Consider the following 24,603-nt stretch of genomic DNA (forward strand, 5'->3'; position numbering starts at 1 on the left):
TTTCACATGCAGCACACAGTACACAAGTAATACGTTTATTTATGTATCATCAGTTCAAGTATCCTCTCTACAGAGATTCTTGGGTTGTGGGTGGAGTCATATGTTGTTCTTGTATTTACATGAAAACCAATAAAAATTATTTGCACATTTAAAAAAAGGAATGCAAATAAGCTTTCGTCCCAAGGCACGTCCTCTGTGGCAGAGACAGAAATATTTCTCAGAGTAGTGAGAATAGGACTTACTCACAAGTAACAGGATTGCAGCCTTATACAGAAAGCTGCCTTCTATTGAATCAGGTCACTGGTCCATCTAGGCAGCATTGTCTACACTTACCATGCAACCTGTAAATCTGGTTTATCCATCTTTATTTTATTATTACACATACGCCTCACCTTTCCTCCAAGGATCTCGAGGTAGCATACAGAATTACCCTGGCCCATTTTGCTCCCCACAACAAACCTGAGAGGTAGGCACAGCTGAGAAGGAGCTACAGACCTAGTGAGCTTCATGGCCCAGTTGGAATCTGAACCCAGTGGTCTCCCAGGTCATTACCACACTTACATAAATGCCTCTTGCAATTCTGGTCAGCAGTTCACTACTCAAGGTGGATATTTAATTCCGGGTCAGATTCCAGATGACCTGCTTGTGTTGCCAGAATTGTTAGGTCTGCGAATAGCTGCTCATCTGGTCTCCTGTGGTGAGTGAGGAGCAAACTGTGGCCAAGCAGACAGGGAAGCCTTGTAGCTCCTGTGGGTCTTGTGTGAAGGCGTTTGTGTTGCGCATGCGGGCTAATGACCTGTGGCTTTATCCACAGGGCAAACGTGTAGGCTTAGACATGAGACTAAGGAGGATTAGAAGCGTTAAGGTGGCTGAAATGGGAACCATGTGATTGAAGGGCATGGACCAGCCGAGGCTGGTATACTAGAGCAAGTGGGGCATTGCCCCCCACCCAGTTTAGCCTGCCCCCAGGAAGCCCCCACCTGCCTGCCTTATTACTTATTGCCACTCCAAGGGGTAGTGCTGTCTGAAAGTTTGCTCCTCTTCAATCTCAGTGCTGCCCCTTGAAGAACCCAGCAGGGAGGAGGGTGGGGGAAAAGCCCGCCCCAACAATTAGTTGGCTCCGCCTGTCATTGGTTCTTGACTCCGCCTATCCAGGGCTCTGGCTCCACCCACTGTGGGTCTCCCTGCTTTCTGCCGACTCTTCACTTCTTTTTTGCAGGAATGATTCAGGCGCTGGGCGGTTTCTTCTCCTACTTTGTGATCTTGGCCGAGAACGGGTTCCTTCCATCTATTCTCGTCGGCATCCGCCTCAACTGGGATGACCGGACCTGCAACGATCTGGAAGATTCCTACGGGCAACAATGGGTAAGAAGAGGGAGCCCATTTCGCTTGCCCAGCCGTGAGCGAGGCCGGGCATTTAGTGGAATTGCAGCAAATGAATGTTTCTGGCAGTGGGCAGATGCCAGAAATTCAACTGAGTGCCAATGTGTTAAGTGAAGTTGAATTGGGCCCAATATATAAAAGGGAGTGGGGTGGGGTGGAGAATGATCAACTTTGGTCTGGTGCAGGAAAATATGTTTTGTGACTCAGAACATTAGTCATAACTGGTCAGTGGCTGTGGTTGTGGGGAGGAGCAGCAGCTGCCGCTCAGGGCCTGATTTTTGGCTCTGGCTGGCAAACAAGCAGGTGGCAGGAATGACGTGGCAATGTGGGGCCCACACTGAGGGTCTTCTTGTTCCAAGGTCCCCACAAAGCCTGTTGCCACTGCAACACCACGGGGATGCCCTAGGCCATTTCCCCTTTCTCAAACTCAGTTCCATTTCTGTGAAATGGGAAGAAATGAGAGCCAGTGTGGTGTAGTGGTTAAGAGTGGTGGACTCGTAATCTGGTGAACCGGGTTCGATTCCCCGCTCCTCCACATGCAGCTGCTGGGTGACCTTGGGCCAGTCACACTTCTCTGAAGTCTCTCAGCCCCACTCACCTCACAGAGTGTTTGTTGTGGGGGAGGAAGGGAAAGGAGAATGTTAGCTGCTTTGAGACTCCTTCGGGTAGTGATAAAGCGGGATATCAAATCCAAACTCCTCCTCCTACACGGCAGAGTTTCTTGAGCAGTTGAAGATGAAAATGATGCCAAGCCCTTTAAACAATTCTTTAAACCCGGCTCAGACAGAGCAACCTTCAAATACTGTGCTCTGTCAAACAGGACTTATGGTGGTGCTGTAGAGCAGGTCTGGGGAATTCATGGCCCTCTAGTCTCCAACTCCCAGCAGCCCCAGCCAGCATGACCAATGGTCAGGGATGATGGGGGTTGGAATCTACCAGCACCTACCAGGCCACAGGTTCCCTTCCCACCTGTCAATCACCCGATGGCACAGTGGTGTCAGGTGACTGTTCTCCTTTGCCTGTGTGGTTTGAAATCAACCCACGCAGGAAAAGGAGCAGCGCTTTGCAGTTGCTGACGATCAGCTCACCAGTGGTGCCTTTGCAAATGCTGATGCCCCTGGTGAGCTTTGCAATCATTGCCTCAGTGCCTGCAACCCTCACTTTCAGCCAAGGTGCATTGTTTACCTGTTGCACACCTGCATCATATATGATTTAATCCTAAATTTCAGCAAGGCTGAGCGGGGATTGGTTTGGAGAGGCAGAGAGGCTGGCAGGTGAGAATGGTGGTGTTGCATGTTTCTCGTTTCCCCATGTTGCCCTATTGATTGCACCCCCTCTGCCCCCCAGACCTACGAGCAGCGCAAAGTGGTGGAGTTCACCTGCCACACAGCCTTCTTCGTCAGCATCGTGGTGGTGCAGTGGGCTGACTTGATCATCTGCAAAACCAGAAGGAATTCAGTCTTCCAGCAGGGCATGAGGTAAGGCTGCTTGATTTTCCATTTGCTCAAGGAAACCGTAACTCTGTTTTGGAGCCAGAAAAAAAGGGGGGATTGTGGAAGAGAGACACATTTTGAAATTTAGTGCATGACAGAGGGAAGAGTCTCAAATCCGCAGCTGAAAAATGAAGGCTTTGCTTGTTATGCATTCGTGATTCAAAGGCTGTGACCTCTGGGCAGGAACCCTGGCATGCAAGGATTGAGGAATCTCTAGAGATTCCAACCCCCTTTGGTGGCTATAGGCTGCCCCACACATTACGTGGCAGCGAACTGGAACATGCCACAAAGAGTGACTTTGTTAGGAAGGTGCAGCCAAACTTGGCTCTGTGGTGATGACTGTACCTGCATGGCAAGTGTATTTTCTAATATGAGTTCATCTCATGCATATGTTATATTTTCAAATATATATATTAAAATATCATGTTGAAGGACCTCTGTGCTGGTCATTGTCAAGCTACTACAGTCAAACCTTGGATGTTGAACGGCTTAGTTGCTGAACGTTTCGGCTCCTGAACATCAAAAGCCCGGAAGTGTTTTTGGAAGCCAAATTTCCGACACAGCTTCTGTGGCTTCCGATTGGCTGCAGGAAGCTTTCAAGCCACACCTTGGTTTTTGAACAGTTCCGGGAGTCAAACAGACTCCTGGAACGGATTAAGTTTGATCACCAAGTTACAACTGTATGTCTGTTCCAGGACACAGTGAGCACTGCCCTCTGTAAGGTTGCCCCTGTCATTGTGGGCCTTACAACTTCATCCGTTATGAAAGCAGGAGGGTTACCACAGTGTGAGTCGGGATCTTACAGCTCTCAGGATGCTGCTGGATTGCAACACCCACAATCCCTGGGCTGGTGGGGACCCAACATCATCTGGGAGCCCAGAGGATGTGAAGGGACCCTACGAGAAGATGGAGTTGGTAGAGCATGAGACTTTTGATCTCAAGGTTGTGGGTTCGAGTCCCGTGTTGAACAACAGATTCCTGCATTGCAGGGGGTTGGACTAGATGACCCTTGGGGTCCCTTCCAAGTACAATTCTACGATTGGCTATTAGTGCACGACTCCTACATGTTTAAGGATACAAGTTTTCCCTTCACACTGGATGAGTTTGCCATTTCTGGGTTTTGAAATATTGTATTTATTCATTTATTTAAATAAATTCCTCCAGGAAGAGCCCAGGAGAGCAAACATATCCATAATCATTGTGGGGGCTTTTGGCTAGATGACCCTCAGGCTTCCTTACAAGCTGGTTTTTGTTTGTTTTTTAAATAAAATTTCTGAAAACACTTTAGAACTTTCTAAAAACATGGATCTCAGGGTTGCCAGGAACAGTGTTTTTTAGTCATCTAGGTAAGCAGGGTTGTTTTTAAATTTCTCCTGAAAGACAATAATGAGAGAACCAAGAGGTACCTCACGAGGGAAGGCACTCCACAAAATTGGGGCTGCCACTGGAAACGCCAGCTGGGCAGCCCCCAGGGGGTGGCACTCACCTGCCATTCACAGCAGAGAAATGGGTTAGTTTCCAAAAATGGAGGTTCCAATGGCACCTCAGGGAGTTCTCCTTAAGCAAATGGGGGCGACAGGTGACTTATAACCAGAGTATTCCTCTCTTTCATTTTCTCTCTCTTTCCCCCTTCAGAAACAAGATCCTTATTTTTGGTCTCTTTGAGGAGACTGCCTTGGCCGCCTTCCTGTCCTACTGCCCCGGCATGGATGTGGCGCTGAGAATGTACCCCCTGAAGTGAGTACAGATGGGTGGCTCCGTGGCAGAGCATCTTGCTTGGCATGTAGAATGTCCCAGGTTCAATCCCTGCCTTCGGCCATGTTCACACCATACATTTTTAGAACTATGATACTGTGTTAGACAGGCACAGCTTCCCCCCAAAGAATTCTGGGAGCTGTAGTCCATTAAGGGTGTTGAGAGATTGCCAGGAGACCCCTATTTCCCTCACAGAGCTACAATTCCACAGAGTTCCCCGTGAAAGAGGATTGATTGTTAAACCACTTGGAGAATTGGAGAGCCAGTGTGGTGTAGTGGTTAAGAGCGGTGGACTCGTAATCTGGGGAACCGGGTTCGTGTCTCCGCTCCTCCACATGCAGCTGCTGGGTGACCTTGGGCCAGTCACACTTCTCTGAAGTCTCTCAGCCTCACTCACCTCACAGTTTGTTGAGGGGGAGGAAGGGAAAGGAGAATGTTAGCTGCTTTGAGACTCCTTCGGGCAGTGATAAAGCGGGATATCAAATCCAAACTCCTCTTCTTCTTCTTCTCTCCGAGCACCCTTGGATCAAACCTCAGCTCCCATAATCCTTTGCGGGATGCCATGACTATTTAAAGCAGTATCATAGTGCTTTAAATGTATGGTGCGGACGTGGGTTTCAGACAAGAGGCAGGAGTCTTTCCCAGTGGTGTAGCGTGGGGGGTGCAGGGGGGGCCGGCCGCACCAGGCGCAACATCTGGGGGCTAGGGTTAGGGGGCGCAAATCCACGGGTTAGGGGGTGCAAATTACTTGCCTTGCCCCGGGTGCTGACAACCCACGCTACGCCACTGGTCTTTCCATCTCTGGCACAAGGACTTTTCATTTGGGGGAGGCTTGATCACACCCAGGATGTCTGTTTCAGTCTTGGGAATCCTTGTGTGGGGGCACACGGGGGCGCGCACACACACACACACACACACAAAGATGCACACTCACACCCAACCATCGTCTCTTCGGTTCTTGTGCTGATCTTTCCTTCTCTCCTCAGGCCCAGCTGGTGGTTCTGCGCCTTCCCTTACAGTTTCCTCATTTTTGTGTACGATGAAATCCGTAAACTTATACTGCGCCGTAACCCAGGAGGTGAGTGGGGCCGGGAGAGTCGGGAGTTCTCTGAGGAGCGTGAGGAATATTTCGGGAGATGATGTTGAAGCGGGAAGCTCCCCTTCCCTGGGGCTGGGCCCACTATTAGCCTCACCCAGAATAGACCCACTGAAATGAACAGGCATTACTAACTTCGATCCATTCATTTCCATGGGCCTGCTTTTGTGCAGAACTGAGTTGAGTTTGAAATAAGGGTTGTAGGCACCCTATTTTTATTTTAATAATATGTTTATTTATAGACTTCACAACTTCATATAAACAAGACAGAGGTTCCCTCTCAAGGCATTTACAATCTAAACTCAGCTTTCTCCCTTGCTGTCCTTTTTCATGCAGATGTCAAGGCAATAAACAACTTACTTTTAAAAAGCAACTGTAGGCGGCCCTGTTTAGGGAAGTTTTTAACATCTGACGCTGCATTGTTTTTAATATTCGGTTGCAAGCCGCCCAGAGTGGTTGGGGAAACCAAGCCAGATGGGCGGGGTATAAATAATAAATTATTATTATTATTATTATTATTATTATTATTATTATTATTATTATTATTATGCCCCCCAGTTCCCACATCTTCCCTATGTCGATATTTTAGATTGTAAACCAGGCTTCCTCAACCTTGGCCCTAAACTAGCTAGCAGGACCAGTGGTCAGGGATGATGGGAATTGTAGTCTCAAAACACCTGGAGGGCCGAGGTTGAGGAAGCTTGTAAACTATTTGGGACAGGGACTTCCTCAGTAAACACCATACCTATTGATAGAATAGCAACAACGATGAATAATACAGGTTGTACCCAATAATGGCCTTGCACCATCAGGAACCTCTCATGTGGCACACTTAAATTTCCCTCTGATCCATCTCCTACCTTAATTCTTCACTGATGCATCTCCTGGCCAGTTCTGGAGATTCCCCGGACTTTATTAGAAAGAGCCTTTCAGAGGGTGCAGGGAGTTGCTGTGGCTTGGGGCAGGGAATGTGCAAAAATAAGGTGCCTTGGAGCTTGACAAGAGGAGCTTTGGGGGAGTCGAACACTAAGCCACCATTGAATGCGACTAATTATCCCAGTAATAAGGATTATCATCATCTACTTGGGTGAGGGGGGAAAGGGAGAGCGGGTGGGTGGGAGACCTGTGGATGGAGCCAGGCTTGGGGACGACGACAGGAGATCTGTGCCTGCCACTGCTGCCTGCTCATGTTGGTTTTTTATTTTGTTTTGCAGGATGGGTGGAGAAAGAAACCTACTACTGAGTCTCCTCCCTTGTCCGTGGCTGGTTGTCTCCCCTTAAGGGGGAGTGCTCTCCCCTCCAAAATTCTGCCTATCCTCCCCGCCTAATTATGAGAGAGAGAGAGAGAAAGAGCCTGATGCCAGGATCATAAGTTCGGACACAGAAACAACAAAACCACCTTCCCCGCCTTCATTTCCCAGGACCCCGGTGGCTGAGATAGGAACGCCATCCTGTCTCATCCTGCACCCATGTCCCAAGATGGAGGGGTGCGGTGGGGGAGGGGAAACCGCCACCCCACACACACCTCGACCTCTGCTCTCTGCCATATTCTTCCTTTAGTTTTTCGGAGCAGCCTGGTGGGGGGGGGAGGGGGCATGGGTGCAAGACAGAGAGAGAAACGGGGTCATTGGGGCAATATTTATTTACCTCGGCGAAACCCATCTTCACCCACCAACCATTGCCCCTGCATCAAATTCCCCCTTCCATAGCTGGGAATGAACCCGGGGACCAGCAGTACCCCCAAAAAACAACATGCCTCGGATTACGTGAGCCAAACGGGACAGGGTTTCGGGTGGGAGGGCGCGGGGTTTACTGTTATCTGGTTAGCAGTAGTAAAGCTTTTGACCCCCCCAGGTTTGGGGAGGGAAACTCCTTTTGCTCCCCTACCCTTGTCATTTTCCATTTTCTCCCTCTCCCCTGCTCCAGTGGGGGATCTGTGTGTGTGTGTGTGTACATTTGTGTGTGTGTGTGTGTGTACGCACGAGAGGGGAGCAGAGGTCAGCCATGGGTGACCCTCAACTGCCCATCTACGCTTCCTTGGCCTCCCTCCTCCTATCAACTTTTTTTGGGTTGCGTGTGGTGAGTGTTGCAGCACAAAGGCGAACAACAACAACAACAACAACAAACCCTTCAAGAACAAAACGCGCCAGGGTTTCTTGTCCCCTTTCCTCCTGGCTCCCGCACCCCAACCCTCTCGACTCGGACTCCCGCTAGATGTGTAAATGAAACCCAGGTGTCCGGAGTCCCTCTCCTCTGCATGTACAGATTTGCTCTCATAGGACCAAGACAGCAGCTTTCTCCTGCCCCCTTCCTCTGTGTGTGTGTGTGTATGCGGGGGTCAGGATGTTACCCTTCTGTCCCATGGTAACCCATCGGGAGGAAGCGGGGACCCTCCTGGCAGTCCTTCCCACTGGTGCTGAACACCACCCTCTCCTCTTGGGCAGCCGTTTTCCCATTTCCTTGGCCCACGACCCAGTACAGAGACCTCAGCCATAGCTCCCTCCCCAGGAAAAATTGTGCCCTTCCTCATCTACCCTGAGGTGGGAGGAGAGGGGCCTCTCTGGCTTCTGACTGGGTGAGGCGACTTCACCTCTGTGTGTCCCCACCTTCAACAAACTTTTATTTTCTTTGTGTTTTGGGTGGGGAGGGGAGTGGGGACACGAAGCGCCCGTGTTGTGGGGGAGATGTAGTCTGTCCTGTCCCATCTCCCCTTCCCGTTTTGGGATTGTGTTGTCGTGTGAACCAACAAAAACAAGGAGGAAAAAACAAACCGATTTAACAAATAAAAACCAGAAGTGGAATATTTAATATATGAGATATAGCCGTCTCATTACATATATATATATCTCTCTCTGTGTGTGTCTGTGTTTCTGTTAGGAGAAATGGTGCGCAATGAATAGCCCGCCTACCCATTACGCAGAATGAAGTGTTGAGACCAAGGTGTTGAAATTCTGGGCTGTACCAATTCAGAGTGGAGGTGGAAACTGCGCTTGTTGTGTATTATTGCCCCTCTTACTAAGTACATGAACACGCTGAAGAGCAGCGGCTCTCAAACTTTATTTGCCTCTGGGCCACACTTTCAGAATAAAAATGTGCTCATGCCACAACGAACGGTGACTCTGGATCAGAACTAGGGTTGTCTTCCGTATCGCTTGATGCTCCCGCTCTCATTTTGAAAAGGTATCTATCCGTATAATGCAAAAAATGCTATTTGGATACCATACCACTGCACTGAAATGTTTAAATGTTTCTTTGTTTGTCTACCTGCCACCCTTGCCACCTTCTACCAAACCAGTGTGGTAGAACCTCTGCCACAGAAAAAGTTTTAGAGTAGCTCCATCCTCGCTCTGCTGGCTATAGCATTTATTTATTTTTTGCACGCACAAAGAACAGCCCCCCCCGCCTTCCCTCTGAAGCGATGCAGCCCAGAATTCTTCTGCACTTGATCCTTCATAATGTGCCAATGAGCTCTGAGAAGAAAACCCAAGAGAAAGGAAAGGGAAATGTGGTTTACAGATGGTCTCAGCCGAAGCTTTTATAGGGCTGCTTATTAAGACATCAGGCATTAAAGATCTTGCACGGTACATGGAGCAAAAGGATCCATGCGCCACTGTTATGTGCATCTGACCCGCTGTGGCTTTGCTGATGGGGAGACGGCTACTCTTGCTTAGCAAACTGGGGTGGGGAGGAGCACACAGCTGGGCATTCTGCTTGAATTAAATGTTGCCTATGTGGCTTCTGAGAAGCAGCTGCAAAGGTGAGAGACAGAATTTAGACTCCAGCTAAGGGTGGAATTGTTGTTCTGCGTTTGGCCACAGGAGGGAGACAAGCAGCCTCTCCCAGCACTGCAGCAAACAGCTAAGTGAGGGTGGCTGATTGCAGATGGCATTGCGGTGGGTTGGGGTAGGGTGGATAATAAAGAGAGCGAGCCTTGGCCTGGGATGCCCTCCGCTGCTCTTCCTCTCTTCCCCAAGTTCCCTTTTGAGGCTTCAGCTCTGTCCTGACCTCCTCCCCACTGTCTGGCACTGTCCTCTAACTCGAAAGATGCCTCTTGACGCAGCTAATTTAATCGGATTGCTTTTTCCATCTGGCTCCCATGGGGTGGGGAGAGAGGAGGAGGTCATTGCCACGGCAACAGAAGGATGGAGATGGAGAGAGAGAGAGAGAGAGAGAGAGAGAGAGAGAGAGAGAGAGAGAGAGAGAGATAGCAGGGTATTGCCATGGTGACAAAGCAGGCTGAAGTTGCTGACGAAGGAAAGGTGGCGGCGAGGCACTCGGGAGACCCAGGTGCTTGGCTGGGTGGCGGCCCGTTTTCACAGAATTCATAGAATTTTAGAGCCGGAAGGGACCTTGAGGGTCCTAGAACAACACCCTGCAGTGCAGGAATCTTGCACCAAACATGGGGCGCGAACCCACGACCCGGAAATCAAGGATCTCATGCTCTTTATCAACTGAGCCACTGCCCCCTGGTTTATGGCTGCCAAATCTTTTAGCTGTCCTCTGCTCCTGTGCCTTTAACACCAGCAAATAGATAGATGATAGATAGATAGATAGATAGATAGATAGATAGATAGATAGATAGATAGATAGATATTTAAGCATTCCCTCCCAGGGAAACCAAGCCATGGTGGTGAGAGGCAGCGCTTTTTTGCTTAATCATCTTGGCATACAATGGCAGTCATTAAATGCAGCGGAGCCTCATCATCTAGAGATCTAGGGAACTGCTGGATAAAGGGGGCGGGGAAACTGCCATTTGTGTTTCTTCATTCTAGCATCTTCAGGTGTGACCTGAAAACTACGTTAAGACCTAGGCGAGCTGCCCTAATTTATTAAGTCTGCTACCTCCTCTGAAAATCCATTTTAAGGCTGATGTCTGTTTGAGGCTTCAGCAAGAAAGCCAGTTTTAATCTCAGCAAGCGTGACTTGAAAAACAGCAGCATATCTTGGGCTGCCTAGCATTTTGGGCAAGGAAGCAACTTTCATCCACGCAGTCCCATGTCTCAAAATAAAGACTTCGCAATCAACGTGTTTCGGGGTGACAATGCTCCTTCCGATCGTCAGGAGGGGGGGGGTTGCGGGATCACGACCCCGCCCACACCCGCTCCCGCGAGGCTGGCGTCAGCCTCGCGGGAGGCAAGATGTTATGGTGTGCAGTGAACAGGAACCGTCCTGCTGCATCAGTCCAAAGGTCCACTCAATTCACCCTCCTGCTTCCAGCTAAATCAGGGGTCAGCAACCTTTTTCAGCTGTGGGATGGTCCACTGTCCCTCAGACCATGTGGTGGGCCGGACTATATTTTTTTTGGAGGGGGGGGGAATGAACGAATTCCTATGCCCCACAAATAACCCAGAGCTGCATTTTAAATAAAAGCACGCATTCTACTCAAGTAAAAACACACTGATTCCCGGACTGTCCGCGGGCCGGATTGAGAAAGCGATTGGGATGCATCCAGCCCACGGGCCTTAGATTGCCTAACCCTGAGCTAGATGGTCCTAGGAATCCCAAAATGCAAGGTGGGATAGCAAGAGTCCTTCCTTCCTCTTGCATGGCTGTAGCAACTGGTATACAATGGCTTCCGTTTCTATTTCAGTACTATGGCTAACAGGCAGGTGGCAAGGGAGTCCTGCAACAAAGTGTTGCAGCACTGAGTGTTCCTGCTCAAGGTCAAGTCACTCTATTCCAGCCAGGATGCTCAATTTTATCTCACCCTCCCAGTGTCAGGACTGAGCGTGCTTGCTTCGCAAGCTGCTTAGGTTTTTGTTTCCCCTCGAAAGATTTGCTTTTATTCCGCTGCAAACCTGGGGTTTTTGCAAGCCTATGGATGCTTCCTTCTTGCGTGCAGAAGGCACTTGGAAAACTGATGTTACTGTTAGCATGTATGAATGCAGACTCCCCCACCTCTGTTAACTACTCCATCCCCCTTTAAAAGTCATTGGAAGTGATGGCCATTGCCACATCTTGTGACAGTGAGTTCCGAAGTTATGCGGAAGCAGATTGTCTTTTCGTCCATCCTGAATTTACTGCCACTCGACTTCAGTAAGAGACCTGACGTTCCAGTGGGACGTGAGAATCGGATAATTAGAAAGGGCCTTAAAAGGCATCGAGTCCAACCCACTAAAGATGGAGATGATATGCTGCTACTACATGTAGCCTTGCCTTGAAAATGTTTAATGAAATAGTCGTCACCACCACCTTCCAAGTCAGTCTGATCAGACTAGATTCAGTCTAGTACTGAAACAGAAACTGGAGAGCATGTACCACTGGCTCAGGTGAAATCCCCTTGCAATTTAAACTCGTTGCTCTGGGGCAGCTTTGGGCAACCTGCTGCCCTCCAGATTTTGCTGGGCTACAACTCCCACCTGAGTTGGAAGCTGTAGTCCATCAACATGTGGAGGGCCCCAGGTTGCCCAAGGCTGCTCTGGAGCAACAGAAAGTAAATTTGCTCCCTTGTCTCTGTGACCTAGAGAGACGCCCCCCCCCCCCGGGACCTGCTCCAATGCGAAATTCGGGAGAAGCCGGGCTGAAATGAACATTAGCAGTCCATCTTAACCTGGAATTTATTAAGTGCTCCCAGAATATGAATCACTTGTAAATAGCATAGTATTAAGAGCCCTTGCAATTTCCAAATGGATGAATAATCGCTGCGGGGGGGGGGGGGGAGTTAAAATTGCACAGAACCTGTAACATTAAGAAAGGGTGTTGCCATTCCATTAGTCATCGGGGGATAAAATAGGATGCAAATACATAGAGAGACTTGTAAAACTTTGCAATAATGTTGCATACTATGCTATCAGGCGCTAGGGGGCAAAAAAGGACAGGGCAACTCACATGCATTTTAAATTATATTTGGCCACATCAGGGCCACAATCAAACAAAATGAATTATTCTGACTGATCTGCCAGACCAAAGCACTCAAAAATGTGGAGAATCTGGATGATTCATGGTGCCACGTGTACGGAATTAGGTTCTGGAGTGTGGGGTTTTTTTTTTTTGCCCTGACTGTAGACTCTGGAGTTTTTATTTTTTAAAATTTTTATTTTGGTGGTTAATCCACTGTTAGCTCCGAGCAGCAACGACAAGAGGCCTCTCTGCTCGCATTTCCGACAGCCCGCTGACGGCCAGCCTCAAAGCAAGCAGGCGACCTTGAGAAAACGAAGGAGCTGTCGTGTATCAACACACACTGTGTGTCCCTGTGACCTCTTGGGCAGAGCAGAGTAGGCCCTTGGAGGACATTCCAATTAACACTTTTGCTTCTTTAATGTTACCGGCAGAAGATAAAAGGAGGCCGAACTAAAAGCTGTTCTGGAGGGCCTCCAAGGCCTGGCTACTGGGTGAAGTGTAACAGGAGTTAAATAATCTCACGAAGGCGGAGAGTGCTGGACACGGCCTTATCACGTGCCCGAGATGGGGAAATCCAAGGGCGAGGTCATTGGGAATTCAGGGCAGGGGGGGGGGGTGTTTCTAACGAATGGGGAGACGAGGGGTGGGAGGCAACCCGCCCCCCAAAAAGTAGGGAGAGCATCAAGGGTTTCTAAGATCTGGAGAGAGCCTCAAAGCCAGTCTCTTGGGGAAGGAAGGACATGGCACATGGCAATGGAATGAAATAGCAGCGGTATTTACACAGGACAGGGTAACAGCGATATAGGGGGCGAAGGGCTGCCCCAGGCCATTCACACAGGCTCCATCTGCAGCTCATCGGTTTCGGCAGATTCCAATTCATGGAAGGCGGCATGTGAACCAATAACTACCAACGTGGCACCTGCAGGGGGCGGCAGACCAGACAGGGAGAAAGCAAAAAGGTTAGGTTAGTTCTCTTTCCACAGTGCTGGGACTCTGACATGCTCTCTGGAAGACCTGGAATCCCCACCTGGAAGTATTATTATTATTATTATTATTATTATTGGTTTGTACCCCACATATCTGACTGGGTTGCCACAGCCACTCTGGGCAGCTTCCAACAGAATGCAAAAATACAACGAAACAACATAACACCACTCACCCATTATGCCAGCACTATTCTCATTAATACAGTTTCCTTTTCAAACATTATTCACATAGTAGGCTTAACTCAAATAAGCCTTTTTCCTGTGCAAATGGCACTGAAAATGGCAAGGGTGGCACAGGAACGGCATGAGATGCTGTCGGAAACGGAAATGCAGATTTTCTGCAAGGTGGGAATAGTTTTGTTTTTTGCAAGTTTTGTTTTTTGAGAGAACTGACTCAGGCAGAATGTGGTATGCCAACTTACAGTACTCTATTCCCTTCATATATTATTATTATTATTATTATTATTATTATTATTATTATTATTATTTGCTCTGGTGGTTTAGGTGAGCCCACATCCCACAGAACTACACTTCCTGACCAGGAAAGTTAACAGGGGCAGATCCCAGCATTCAATTTTTTTTACTGTCCTCTTGCCTGGCGAACATAAGGTGAATTAGTTTTACACCTTATTAATTAGATATACACCTCTTACTCAAGAGAAAACCACACAGCTCCTGCTCCTTTTTCATCCCCATCCCATGATCTGCTCCACAAAGCAAAAAACAAAGGGGGGGATCAGGGTCACGTGCCAGGGCCCCTGAACTAGTGAAAGGCCACAAATAATGGAGCAGCAAGTGAAGCTGAACTGTGCAAGGCTGTGGACTAAATTTGAGCAGGGTTGGGAGGGGCAGCAGTAAGCAGAAGCCCATGAATATGATCAAAATGCAGACCTTGCAAAATACTGTATGTGTCAGCTGAGAAGCGCGAGAAGCAGACGGCCAATAATCAAGGCTTTGTGTATTCTGCAACTAGTAGGTGCAGGTAATGCACACACCTGGCATCCTGAGAATCTCAGGTTGCACTTCTTAAAAACAAGCTTCCAGTAAGGACTATTGCATCTAAGAAATCAAACAGGGTGCTGAACAGATTTCTAGAACAAGGTGTTAGTACCCTGCACTAGTGCCTTGCGGCAGCTAGACTGGTGACTGGGAGTGGCTGCCGAGACCACATAACACCAGTCCTGAAAGACTACACTGGCTCCCAGTATGTTTCTGAGTGTTGGTGCTGACCTTTAAAGCCCTAAACGGCCTCGGCCCAGTATACCTGAAGGAGTGTCTCCACCCCCATCGTTCAGCCCAGACACTGAGGTCCAGTGCTGAGGGCCTTCTGGTGGTTCCCTCGCTGCGAGAAGCCAAGTTACAGGGAACCAGGCAGAGGGACTTCTCGGTAGTGGCACCTGCCCTATGGAACGCCCTCCCACCAGATGTCAAGGAAATAAACAACTATCTGACTTTTAGAAGACATCTGTTTTAATGTATTTTTTATCTTTTGCTGGAAGCTGCCCAGAGTGCTGGGGAAAACCCAGCCAGATGGGTGGGGTATAAATAAATAAATAAATTGTTGTAGTTGTTGTTTTCTGACGGCAGCCCTGTTTAGGGAGGTTTTTAATGTTTGAGGCTTTATTGTGCTTTTAATTCTGTTGGGAGCCGCCCAGAGTGGTTTGGGGAAACCCAGCCAAATGGGCGGGGTATAATTAATAAATTATTATTACTATTATTATTATTATGCACAGCAACTCCTGACTAGCAAAAGCAGAATAAATTATGCAAACTAAGAGGCTATTACGTAATGCAACCACGTTTACCTAAGTTATGCACATCACAGAATTTAGCTCTTCTTCCTGCAGGATTTATGCATTTTAAAGAGAGTACGGGATGCATTGTGGCACATGCAGTCATGAGCAGTGCAAGAGGGAAAGCTCTCCTCCCGAGTAACTCCACAGGAACACTTTTTACAACTTGCTGTTTGTGCAAGCTGTGGACTGTCTCCCAGATTTCCAGGAAACAAAAGAAGACACACACCCCTTCTATTTTATTACCCAGAAATGGAAGGTGGTTTGTGTCTCACAGCTGGAATGTGGTTGTTCACTTACCCAGCACCCAGAAGACAGCAGAGCCGGCTCCCGCCAGCCAGAAGAATGGGAAGGAAACACCCCCAGCCAGGCCGTATTGGTGGGCTGTGCTGAGCTCCCGCCCTAAACAAAAAGAGGTTGAGTGAGAATACAGGGGGCAGGAATACCAGGCTCACACTCTAGCTCTCAGGACCTTTCGAGACAAAGCTGGAAGCCCCGGTTGCCTGTGTAAATTTACCACCAGCCCAACAGCAGAGATTTGCCTGATTACTGCAAATGAACACAAAGACGCCAAGCACTCTATGGTCTACTCTAGCTACAAACTACAGGGTTGAAGCCTAGCAAGAAAAGGGCATTCGCCAGTGATCTGCATCGTTCTTGTTGATGCACCGCCACCTGGTGGCTACTCTGGGAGCTGCAACCTTCGAGGACGCTTCAAGGCATGACAGAGCTTCAAGGAATGTCATCCATGAAAGTGGCTGGGGTGTCCAAATCACATGGCCAAGAACTGCCCCTCCCTTTTCATGACATGAGCACAGCAGCACTCCTCCTGCTGGAGATTCCCAGCAACCGGTAAAGATCCCTGGAAGATCGCCTTCTCCCCAACAGACCTACCCAAGTCCTATGCTGGGATAGCTCAGTCGGTAGAGACTTAATCTCGGGGTTGTGGGTGATTGTGTATTGCAGGGGGGGTGGACTAGATGACCCTTGTGGTCCCTTCCAACTCTACAATTCTATGAATCTAACCTGGGAGATCCTTTTCAGAGGCCCTACTCCAGATTGCTGTTGTTGTTTAGTTGTGTCCGACTCTTCGTGACCCCCTGGACCAGAGCACGCCAGGCACTTCTGTCTTCCACTGCCTCCCACAGTTTGGTCAAACTCATGCTGGTAGCTTCGAGAACACTGTCCAACCATCTCGTCCTCTGTCGTCCCCTTCTCCTTGTGCCCTCCATCTTTCCCAACATCAGGGTCTTTTCCAGGAAGTGTTCTCTTCTCATGAGGTGGCCAAAGTATTGGAGCCTCAGCTTCAGGATCTGTCCTTCCAGTGAGCACTCAGGGCTGAATTCCTTAAGAATGGAAAGGTTTGATCTTCTTGCAGTCCATGGGACTCTCAAGAGTCTCCTCCAGCACCATAATTCAAAAGCATCAATTCTTCGGCGATCAGCCTTCTTTATGGTCCAGCTCTCACTTCCATACATCGCTACTGGGAAAACCATAGCTTTAACTATACGGACCTTTGTTGGCAAGGTGATGTCTCTGCTTTTTAAGATGCTGTCTAGGTTTGTCATTGCTTTTCTCCCAAGAAGCAGGCGTCTTTTGATTTCGTGACTGCTGTCACCATCTGCAGTGATCATGGAGCCCAAGAAAGTAAAATCTCTCACTGCCTCCATTTCTTCCTCTTCTATTTGCCAGGAGGTGATGGGCCCAGTGGCCATGATCTTCGTTTTTTTTATGTTGAGCTTCAGACCATATTTTGCGCTCTCCTCTTTCACCTTCATTAAAAGGTTCTTTAATTCCTCCTCACTTTCTGCCATCAAGGTGCTAAATGAAGTGAAACAGGTGGCTACCAGAGACAGGGTCTTGCAGTGGTGGCCCCCCAGCTGTGGGAATGTCTACCTTATGATTATTCTGGCATCTGGTGAAGACACTGTCATTTCTCAGGCTTTTCAGAAATCTGTGTTTTTAGCGTTCTGAAACACTGCTTTTATTCTGTCCTATGCTGCAGGTTTTTTACTTTATTTTACAATATTATGTTTTGAATGTATGTCATCGTTTTATGCCGTAAGCCACTCGGAAAACAAGGTTAGTGGGTGGCTTTAGAGAAATATAGGAGAAAACGGGCAATGTTATGGCTTCAGTGATCGTGGTAGTTATGTAATCAGCATGCAATCTATGCACTGGTATGAATTTTCCCTATCACACACAGCTTGTCAATGCCAGTCTCCCTCTACGTACCAAAGACAACAAGTTGTGACTGCTGGGTCTTCAGGTAAATGATGTAACAGGCTCCGAAGAAGACAGCAAGTGCAATCAGGAGCAGTGGAGACGTGATGCTGCCAGGGCAGAGAGAGGAGGCCAGGGGGTTAGAAGCATCAAGAAAGATCACGGATCATCAACCCAACCCTCTCCCCAAATCACAGTAATAATCATAAAAGGGTTCCCGGCTTTGGGACATTACACAGTATTCCTCAGTGACCCTTAAGCAGCAAAATTCTGCATAAGAGCTAAAGCCAACCTGCTTGCAGATCCTCCCTGTTATTTGTCTGCTTCTGAGAGCTACTGTTTCATATCGCAGGTGGCAGAACTGAATGTCTAAATGCTCCCTTGAAAAGTGAAATAAACGTTCTCGACTGAATGCTCTCCCCTCCAAAAAAAATCAAGGAAAATGCTAACCTGAAACCTCCTGTCTGATATGCTAACTTTGACTATTTGTCTATCTCTATTTGTATGTCATCAACATACAATCTACTGCTTCAGGGCAAACATGCAACTTCTTCGCTGCTCTCTCCATTCTTTCTCCCAGTGACACCATCACAAACAAAAAATTTGTCAGAAGGGATATTTCCACATCTTGTGCCAAAAGCAGCCTTCCCCTGAGACCAGCTTCTGTGGCTTATCCCAGCTATGGGACAAAATGCAGTGCTGTGCATGCTCAGTGATGCCCTCAAAAAGTTAAGAGGGTTCCTTCCCACACCCTCAAAACCCCACTCACAGGCAGTAGACAATGAGTCCCAGAAAGACAAAGACGTAGTTGCTCTGAAAATATTCCACGTTGCGCACCAGCCGCTTGCAGAGCTCCCCAAAGTTCCGAGGCTTCCCAAAGCGCCGCTGGTCGATGAAGTTGGCCCAGGGTCGGATGGTGGCCCGGCGCTGATCCAGCCACTCCTTGGCAGGTCCTTGGGGCAGGAGAGCTGGGATGTTGATCCTGGGGGGGGGGGAGGGAGGGGAGGGGAGGCCAGGAGAACAGGGAGTAAGAAGAGGGCCAAGTCACAAGAGCCACATAATAATAATAATGCCCTCTCAGCAGATGTCAAGGCAATAAGCAACTATTTTACTTTTAAAAGACAACTGAAGGCGGCCCTGTTTAGGGAAGCTTTTTTATATTTGATGCTGTATTGTTTTTAATATTCGGTTGGAAACTGCCCAGAGTGGCGGGGGAAACGCAGCCAGATGGGTGGGGTATAAGTAATGAATTATTTTTATTATTATTATTATTACCCCGCCCATCTGGGGCGGCTTCCAACAACAAAATATTAAAATACAATAGTCTGTTAAACATTAAAAGCTTCTCTAAACAGGGCTGCCTTCAGATGCCTTCTAAAAGTCTGGTAGTTGTTCTCTTTGATATCTGGTGGGAGGGCGTTCCACAGGGCGGGTGCCACTACCGAGAAGGCCCTCTGGCTGGTTCCCTGTAACTTGGCTTCTCGCAGCGAGGGAACTGCCAGAAGGCCCTCGGCGCTGGACCTCAGTGTCCAGGCAGAATAATGGGGGTGGAGATGCTCCTTCAGGTATACTGGGCCGAGTCCGTTTAGGGCTTTTAAAGGTCAGCACCAACACTTTGAAGACCAGTGTTATGTAGTCTCGACGGCTGCTCCCAGTCACCAGTCTAGCTGCCACATTCAGGATTAGTTGTAGTTTCCAGGTCCCCTTCAAAGGTAGCCCAACATAGAGCGCATTCCAGTAGTCCTAGCAAGAGATAACTAGAGCATGCACCACTCTGGCGAGACAGTCTGCGGGTATATAGGGTCTCAGCCCTATCTCAGTCCACATGCCCCCCCCAAAAAAAACTCCAAAAAAAGAGGCCCCGGACTGAGCCAGCAGCCTTCTTTGCTGGAGCAGGGATGGGAGAACCTGCTCTCAAGACAAGGGCTACATTCCGTTGGAGCCAACTTTCCAAGGAACCAGATGCAGGCAGTGGGTGTGTCCAAAGGGTGCGTAGCTGCAGCTCGCAATGTTCCAATGATATATCAATATATCACCCACCCCTAATGGGGAGGCCACCGCACACCCTCATGTACACATGACCCTTACGTACGGCAGAAAACACAGCCTCCTCTTTGCCACTGCTCAGCTGTTTCCAATTCGGTGGGCAGTAGGAGATGGGGAACGTGAGGAAGACTTATCTCTCCGTCCTGCTCAGCTGAGCGGCAGTCACAAGCTCATTGGGAAACTGCCACTTCTCCATTGCTTGCACGGCTCGGCCTACCTCCTGCTTCAGCTGCTGCCACAAGCAGCCATTTCAGAAGGTGCTGCTGCTGTGGTTCTCTTTGGACCACCCCAAGGAGAGGCAAGGACCAGGAGAGGCAGCAGGGCCTGTGCAAACAACTGGGCAGGATTTGGGCTGTGGGACGCCAGTTCCTCACCCCAATCTAAAAACTATAATGCTCCATCCCATTTAAGGAGCTTCCCTCCCAGCTCCTTACTTGGTGCCCAACACGGTCCCTGCTGTCTCCATTTCAGTGGCAGGGTTGAAGAGATGCTCAGGTCCTGTTTTGTTTGCCATTGTGCTTCAGTCAATTACAGAGAAGGCAGCGCTACAGAGAGATGGGAGAAGAGGGAGAGAATCAGGCATAACACTCAGAAGCTGGTTTTATCACATGTGGTGGGAATGTAAAAAGGTGAAATGCTTCTGGGAGATGATAGAGTTGGAAAAAATGTTGAAATATACATTTATAAAGAAACCAGAAGCATTTCTATTGGGCATGGTGGGGAGTGACATAAATAGAAAGGAATGTAAGCTCTTTTTATATGCAATAACAGCAGCAAGAATATTAATGGCCCAAAAATGGAAGCAAGAAGAGTTACTGTCGATAGAAGAATGGAGGATGAAGTTAATGGACTATGCAGAATTAGATAAAGTAACAGGAAGGTTTCGAAACCGACGAGACCAGAAATTCACAGAAGACTGGAGTAAATTTACGGACTATTTGAGAAGTAATTTGTGAAGCACAGACGACGTTTGTAGGGTTGCAAGAAGTTTTGTGAGGAGTATTATTAGAAGTATTGTAAAAATGGACAAGGGGGAGGATGATTTGTTAAGAGATGTAAAGGCATTATAAAGTTAAGAAATGCATAAGAAGTGGTTAAAACGGTGGATCATCAGTGGTGCTGATGGAAGTCTAAAAAGATTGTATAAGTGATAAGTTTTGTGGTACATTTTATAATTTATATGTTTAAATTAATAAAAAATATTATTAAAAAAATACCACTCAGAAGTTGGTGGCGGAGACAGGTGTGGAGATCAGAGTGCTGTCCAGAGAAAGCTAGGAAAGACAACCATTGCTGGTTTAGGATGTAGAATCTAAGGGGCACTTCACACATTATAAACAGGCAAAATAAAATTTAATGGTGCTCCTTTGGCTGCTTTCCAGTCCTCAAGTGTGGAGGCTGATCTTAGGGACATGTTACATGTGTCTGTTAAGAAGATCAGCAATTTCACATCTGATTTGTTTAAGAATCACATACGAGCATAGGAAGAGACTGCTGGATCAGGCTTATGGCCCATCTAGTCCAGGATCCTGTTCTCACAGTGGCCAACCAGATGTCTGTGGGAAACCTGAAAAGCAGGACCTGAGAACCCGCTGCCCCTGTGGCTTCCGGCAACTGTTACTTCAGAAGTTAGCTTTAAACAAATATTTGCTGCAAGAGTGGCAAAGAGTTTGTGCAGACAGCCTCTGAGATGATCTCACCCACAATGCCTTGCTCAGAAGAAGGGCACTTTCCTGAAAGTGAGGGGTGGGTGTTTTGGAGAGCCTTCTTTGTGGGGAATGTACTCCAGCGAAAGTATAGAAATGAGGCACAGAATCTGGACAAAAATACATCTGCTGTTCATCTGAACATGGCAGGGTTGCTTGTATTCAAAGCAAAAAAACTGCCCACAAGCTTTTCTGCAGAGCTAACCCAAATTCTAAAACACTAGCAATTCTGAGTCCTGGATAAAATCATGGAAGTTAACAATATTGCAGGATTTCTTCTCAATTTCTTTAACTTATTCAGCTTCTAGTAGCCACCAAGAGGGATGGGAAAAGAGAATCTATGCAGTGTGTAGAAGTTCTTCCCAGTGACTCCTGGAAATCTTAAAATTAGTAGCCCCTCTAATTTCAGTAATTTGATTAGACAGTGCATGAAGAACATTTATAAAGCCAAAAAAAGGAGAAAGATGATATTCTGAGCTTGTGAGGAATTGTGGGATACAGACATCATTCTTAATTGGTTATTTCACTTGCATGTAGCCCCTCTAAATCCTGCTCCCCAGTACAAGGAGCATCAGCCACCGGAATTTTTACAAATCATAGCTGCCCCTTGTACTTTGTTTTCGGCTGGTAACCCAACAATTATCTAGGCACCAAGGTGATGGTTCCAGACATCTTGTTTGCCTTTTTCTGCACCCTTTGTTCCCCCACGTAAATTCCAAATAAAACCACTCAGCAGCAGAATCTGACCAGTTTTACTTTTCGGGAGGCAAATCTGCAATTCTTAATTAGCCAGCAAGTGCCTTATAAAATCCACCCACAGCTCTGTAAACAAATATATCCTGTACAGAGGAGCCAGCTAGTACAAAAAAAGTGCCAAGAAGATCCAGAACAGTAGTCTGGTTGGATTAGAAGAGTCACAACAGGGGGGTGATATATTACTGACAACATAATTAAATAACTAATTGGTTAATTATGCTTTTAAGGTACACTGTGTTTAGGGAAGTTTTTAACGTTTGATGTTTTATCGTCTTTTTAATATTCTGCTGGAAGCTGCCCAGAGTGGCTGGGGAAACCCAGCCAGATGGGCGGGGTATAAATAATAAATGATGATGATGATGATGATGATGATGATGATGATATAATGGTCTCTGGTGTAAAGTGTTGGGGTGGGAAACCTGTTTTCAAAATCTAGCAGCAGAGCTGGCCCAAGGCACCTGATATATAAGCTTATGGAATATCTCTTGGAAGATGAAGCAAGCTTGTTCCCTCCTGCTCCAGAGGGTAGGACCCAAACCAATTCAAGTTACAAGAAGGGAGATTACAACAAAACATCAGGAGGAGCTTTCTGACACTAAGGGCTGTTCCACCAAATGACCGTGAGGGTTCCTTTCAGCTCTACAATTCTATGATTCTAGCTTCAATCACCTGCATCTTCATGCAGGGCTGGGAATGACCCCCCCCCCCCGCCTGAAAATCCTGCAAAACAGCTGTCAGCACTGATACAGGCAATAATACTAAACTAGATGGACCCCAATGGTCTTGCTGAATATAAGGCAGTCAGCACTGGATTTAGGGTAGTTCGGGAAGTTCTCCTGCACAGGGTGCAGAGCCAAGACGAAGCGTAATAATAACAATACCTATATTTATACGAGTAAACATATGGGTAAATAAGAAATATTGGGGAGGGGGAGCGTCAAATTTTGTCCTCCCTCAGGGCGCCATATTACCGAAGTCCGCCTCTTTATTAGCCAAGATGCAAGGTTTAAGGAGAGAAGATAGGAGCAGTGTCCAATTTGGTTTACTACCGGCTCAGGGTGGGCACCTAATCCCCTGAGCACAACTTGATGACGAGGCCTTCCCTCGCTAAAGCCCTGATAGCGCAGGGTGTGTCTCACACATTTTAGCAGCTTTTGGCTCACTTGCAAGCGGGCAGGGGAGCTACAGGCTCAGTAAAAAAATCTGCTTAAAGCCCCCTTCCAGGCGCCTCCGCCTGAGAGCGGCCCAGAGGATGCTCTGCGACCAAGACTCCCCCTGCATCCAGGGTTGCCCCTGGCAACAGCCGAACCCCCGCTCACTCACCTGCCTCCTTTGGAAGCTGGTCCAGATACTCGCCGGAAGCGGAGTGTGGCTGCGTGGCAGGGGGAGGAACGCGCGTTTACGTTAGCAGACGGCGGGGAGCATGCTGGGAAATGTAGTCTTTACGTGCTTGCAGCTCCCGTAGCGAGTGAGGGCGAAGGAGAGTGCGGAAGCGCCACCTTCCCCGCATGGGCGTAAAAAAGCAGCCTTTGCCGCTCGTCCGCCCCCCCCCCCCCATTCTTGGACTGCAACTCCCATCAGCCCTAGCCAGCATGGCTGCATGCTGAGGCTGATGGGAGTTGTAGTCCAAAATCTCTAAGTGGGACACCGGGGTGGCAAAGGCTGCAATAGACTATCTGTTAAGTGTGCGTGGCTGGTTCCTGTTTTCTGGCTGGCGCACCTCTCACCTTTTTCTCATTTGCTAGGGAACCTGTAGGCCTTCTGATAGATTCCTGCATTGCAAGGGGTTGGGCTCTATGGCCATCAAGATCCCTTCCAACTCTACAATTCTGTGATGTTACTGGACTACAAGCCCCAGCATGGCCACACACACACACACACACACACAAATATCTGAAGGGTGAGGGTAATAGTGGCTTTCTTGTTTGTGCAGTCAACCAGATCTATAAGAATTATTGTTTTTTAAAAAAATTATAATTTTCATTTATAACAATAATAATTTACAAAAATTATTTAACCAAGTTTTAACATTTTCAGTTTTGACTCCCTTCCCCCTCTTTCTGCGGTTCCTTACATTTATTTTCGTCCTTTTCTGCATACTCCAGATTGCCTTAACTTACTCTCTTAATCATCTATTCTCATATATATATCTCATATATTTTTTATCTTTTGAACTGCCCTGTGATCTTCAGATGAAGGACGGTATACAAATTCAACAACAACAGCAGCAGCAGCAACAACATTATATATGTGTATGTGTGTGTGTATACACACACAGTGGTACCTCGGGTTAAGTACTTAATTCATTCCGAAGGTCCGTTCTTAACCTGAAACTGTTCTTAACCTGAAGCACCACTTCAAGCTAATGGGGCCTCCTGCTGCTGCCGCGCTGCCGGAGCAAGATTTCTGTTCTCATCCTGAAGCAAAGTTCTTAACCCGAGGTACTATTTCTGGGTTAGCGGAGTCTGTAACCTGAAGCATATGTAACCTGAAGTGTATGTAACCCGTGGTACCACTGTATATGAG

At 47.9% G+C, this 24,603-nt stretch overlaps 2 protein-coding genes across 5 annotated transcripts in view; one reads left to right on the forward strand and one right to left on the reverse strand.

The window, feature by feature from the left end:
* Positions 1-8,535, forward strand: part of ATP1A3 (ATPase Na+/K+ transporting subunit alpha 3) — a 34,158-nt gene extending 25,623 nt beyond the window's left edge. Inside the window, exons 19-23 of the mRNA XM_081922500.1 lie at positions 1,220-1,365; positions 2,731-2,861; positions 4,512-4,613; positions 5,618-5,709; positions 6,942-8,535. Of these exons, the coding sequence (XP_081778626.1) occupies positions 1,220-1,365; positions 2,731-2,861; positions 4,512-4,613; positions 5,618-5,709; positions 6,942-6,970 (500 nt within the window). The 3' untranslated portion in view covers positions 6,971-8,535. The remainder of the gene's footprint in view (positions 1-1,219; positions 1,366-2,730; positions 2,862-4,511; positions 4,614-5,617; positions 5,710-6,941) is intronic.
* Positions 8,536-12,266: 3,731 nt separating this feature from the next.
* Positions 12,267-23,540, reverse strand: RABAC1 (Rab acceptor 1). Of its 4 annotated transcripts, none has more exons than XM_081922424.1 (6): positions 23,401-23,540; positions 20,050-20,160; positions 18,339-18,551; positions 17,582-17,679; positions 15,647-15,748; positions 12,267-13,486 (listed from the first exon to the last, which is right to left on the reverse strand). In XM_081922424.1, exons 2-6 carry the CDS (start codon positions 20,127-20,129, stop codon positions 13,398-13,400), a joined length of 582 nt encoding a protein of 193 aa, XP_081778550.1. In that variant the 5' UTR covers positions 20,130-20,160; positions 23,401-23,540; the 3' UTR covers positions 12,267-13,397. The 4 variants fall into 4 exon arrangements, with proteins under 4 accessions (XP_081778550.1, XP_081778551.1, XP_081778548.1 ...); XM_081922425.1 differs by lacking the exon at positions 23,401-23,540 and adding an exon at positions 23,127-23,367; XM_081922422.1 differs by lacking the exon at positions 23,401-23,540 and adding an exon at positions 23,049-23,367.
* Positions 23,541-24,603: the final 1,063 nt, after the last annotated feature.

Source organism: Podarcis melisellensis, assembly GCF_964234715.1.
Source record: "Podarcis melisellensis genome assembly, chromosome: 8".
NCBI classification, from domain to species: domain Eukaryota; kingdom Metazoa; phylum Chordata; class Lepidosauria; order Squamata; family Lacertidae; genus Podarcis; species Podarcis melisellensis.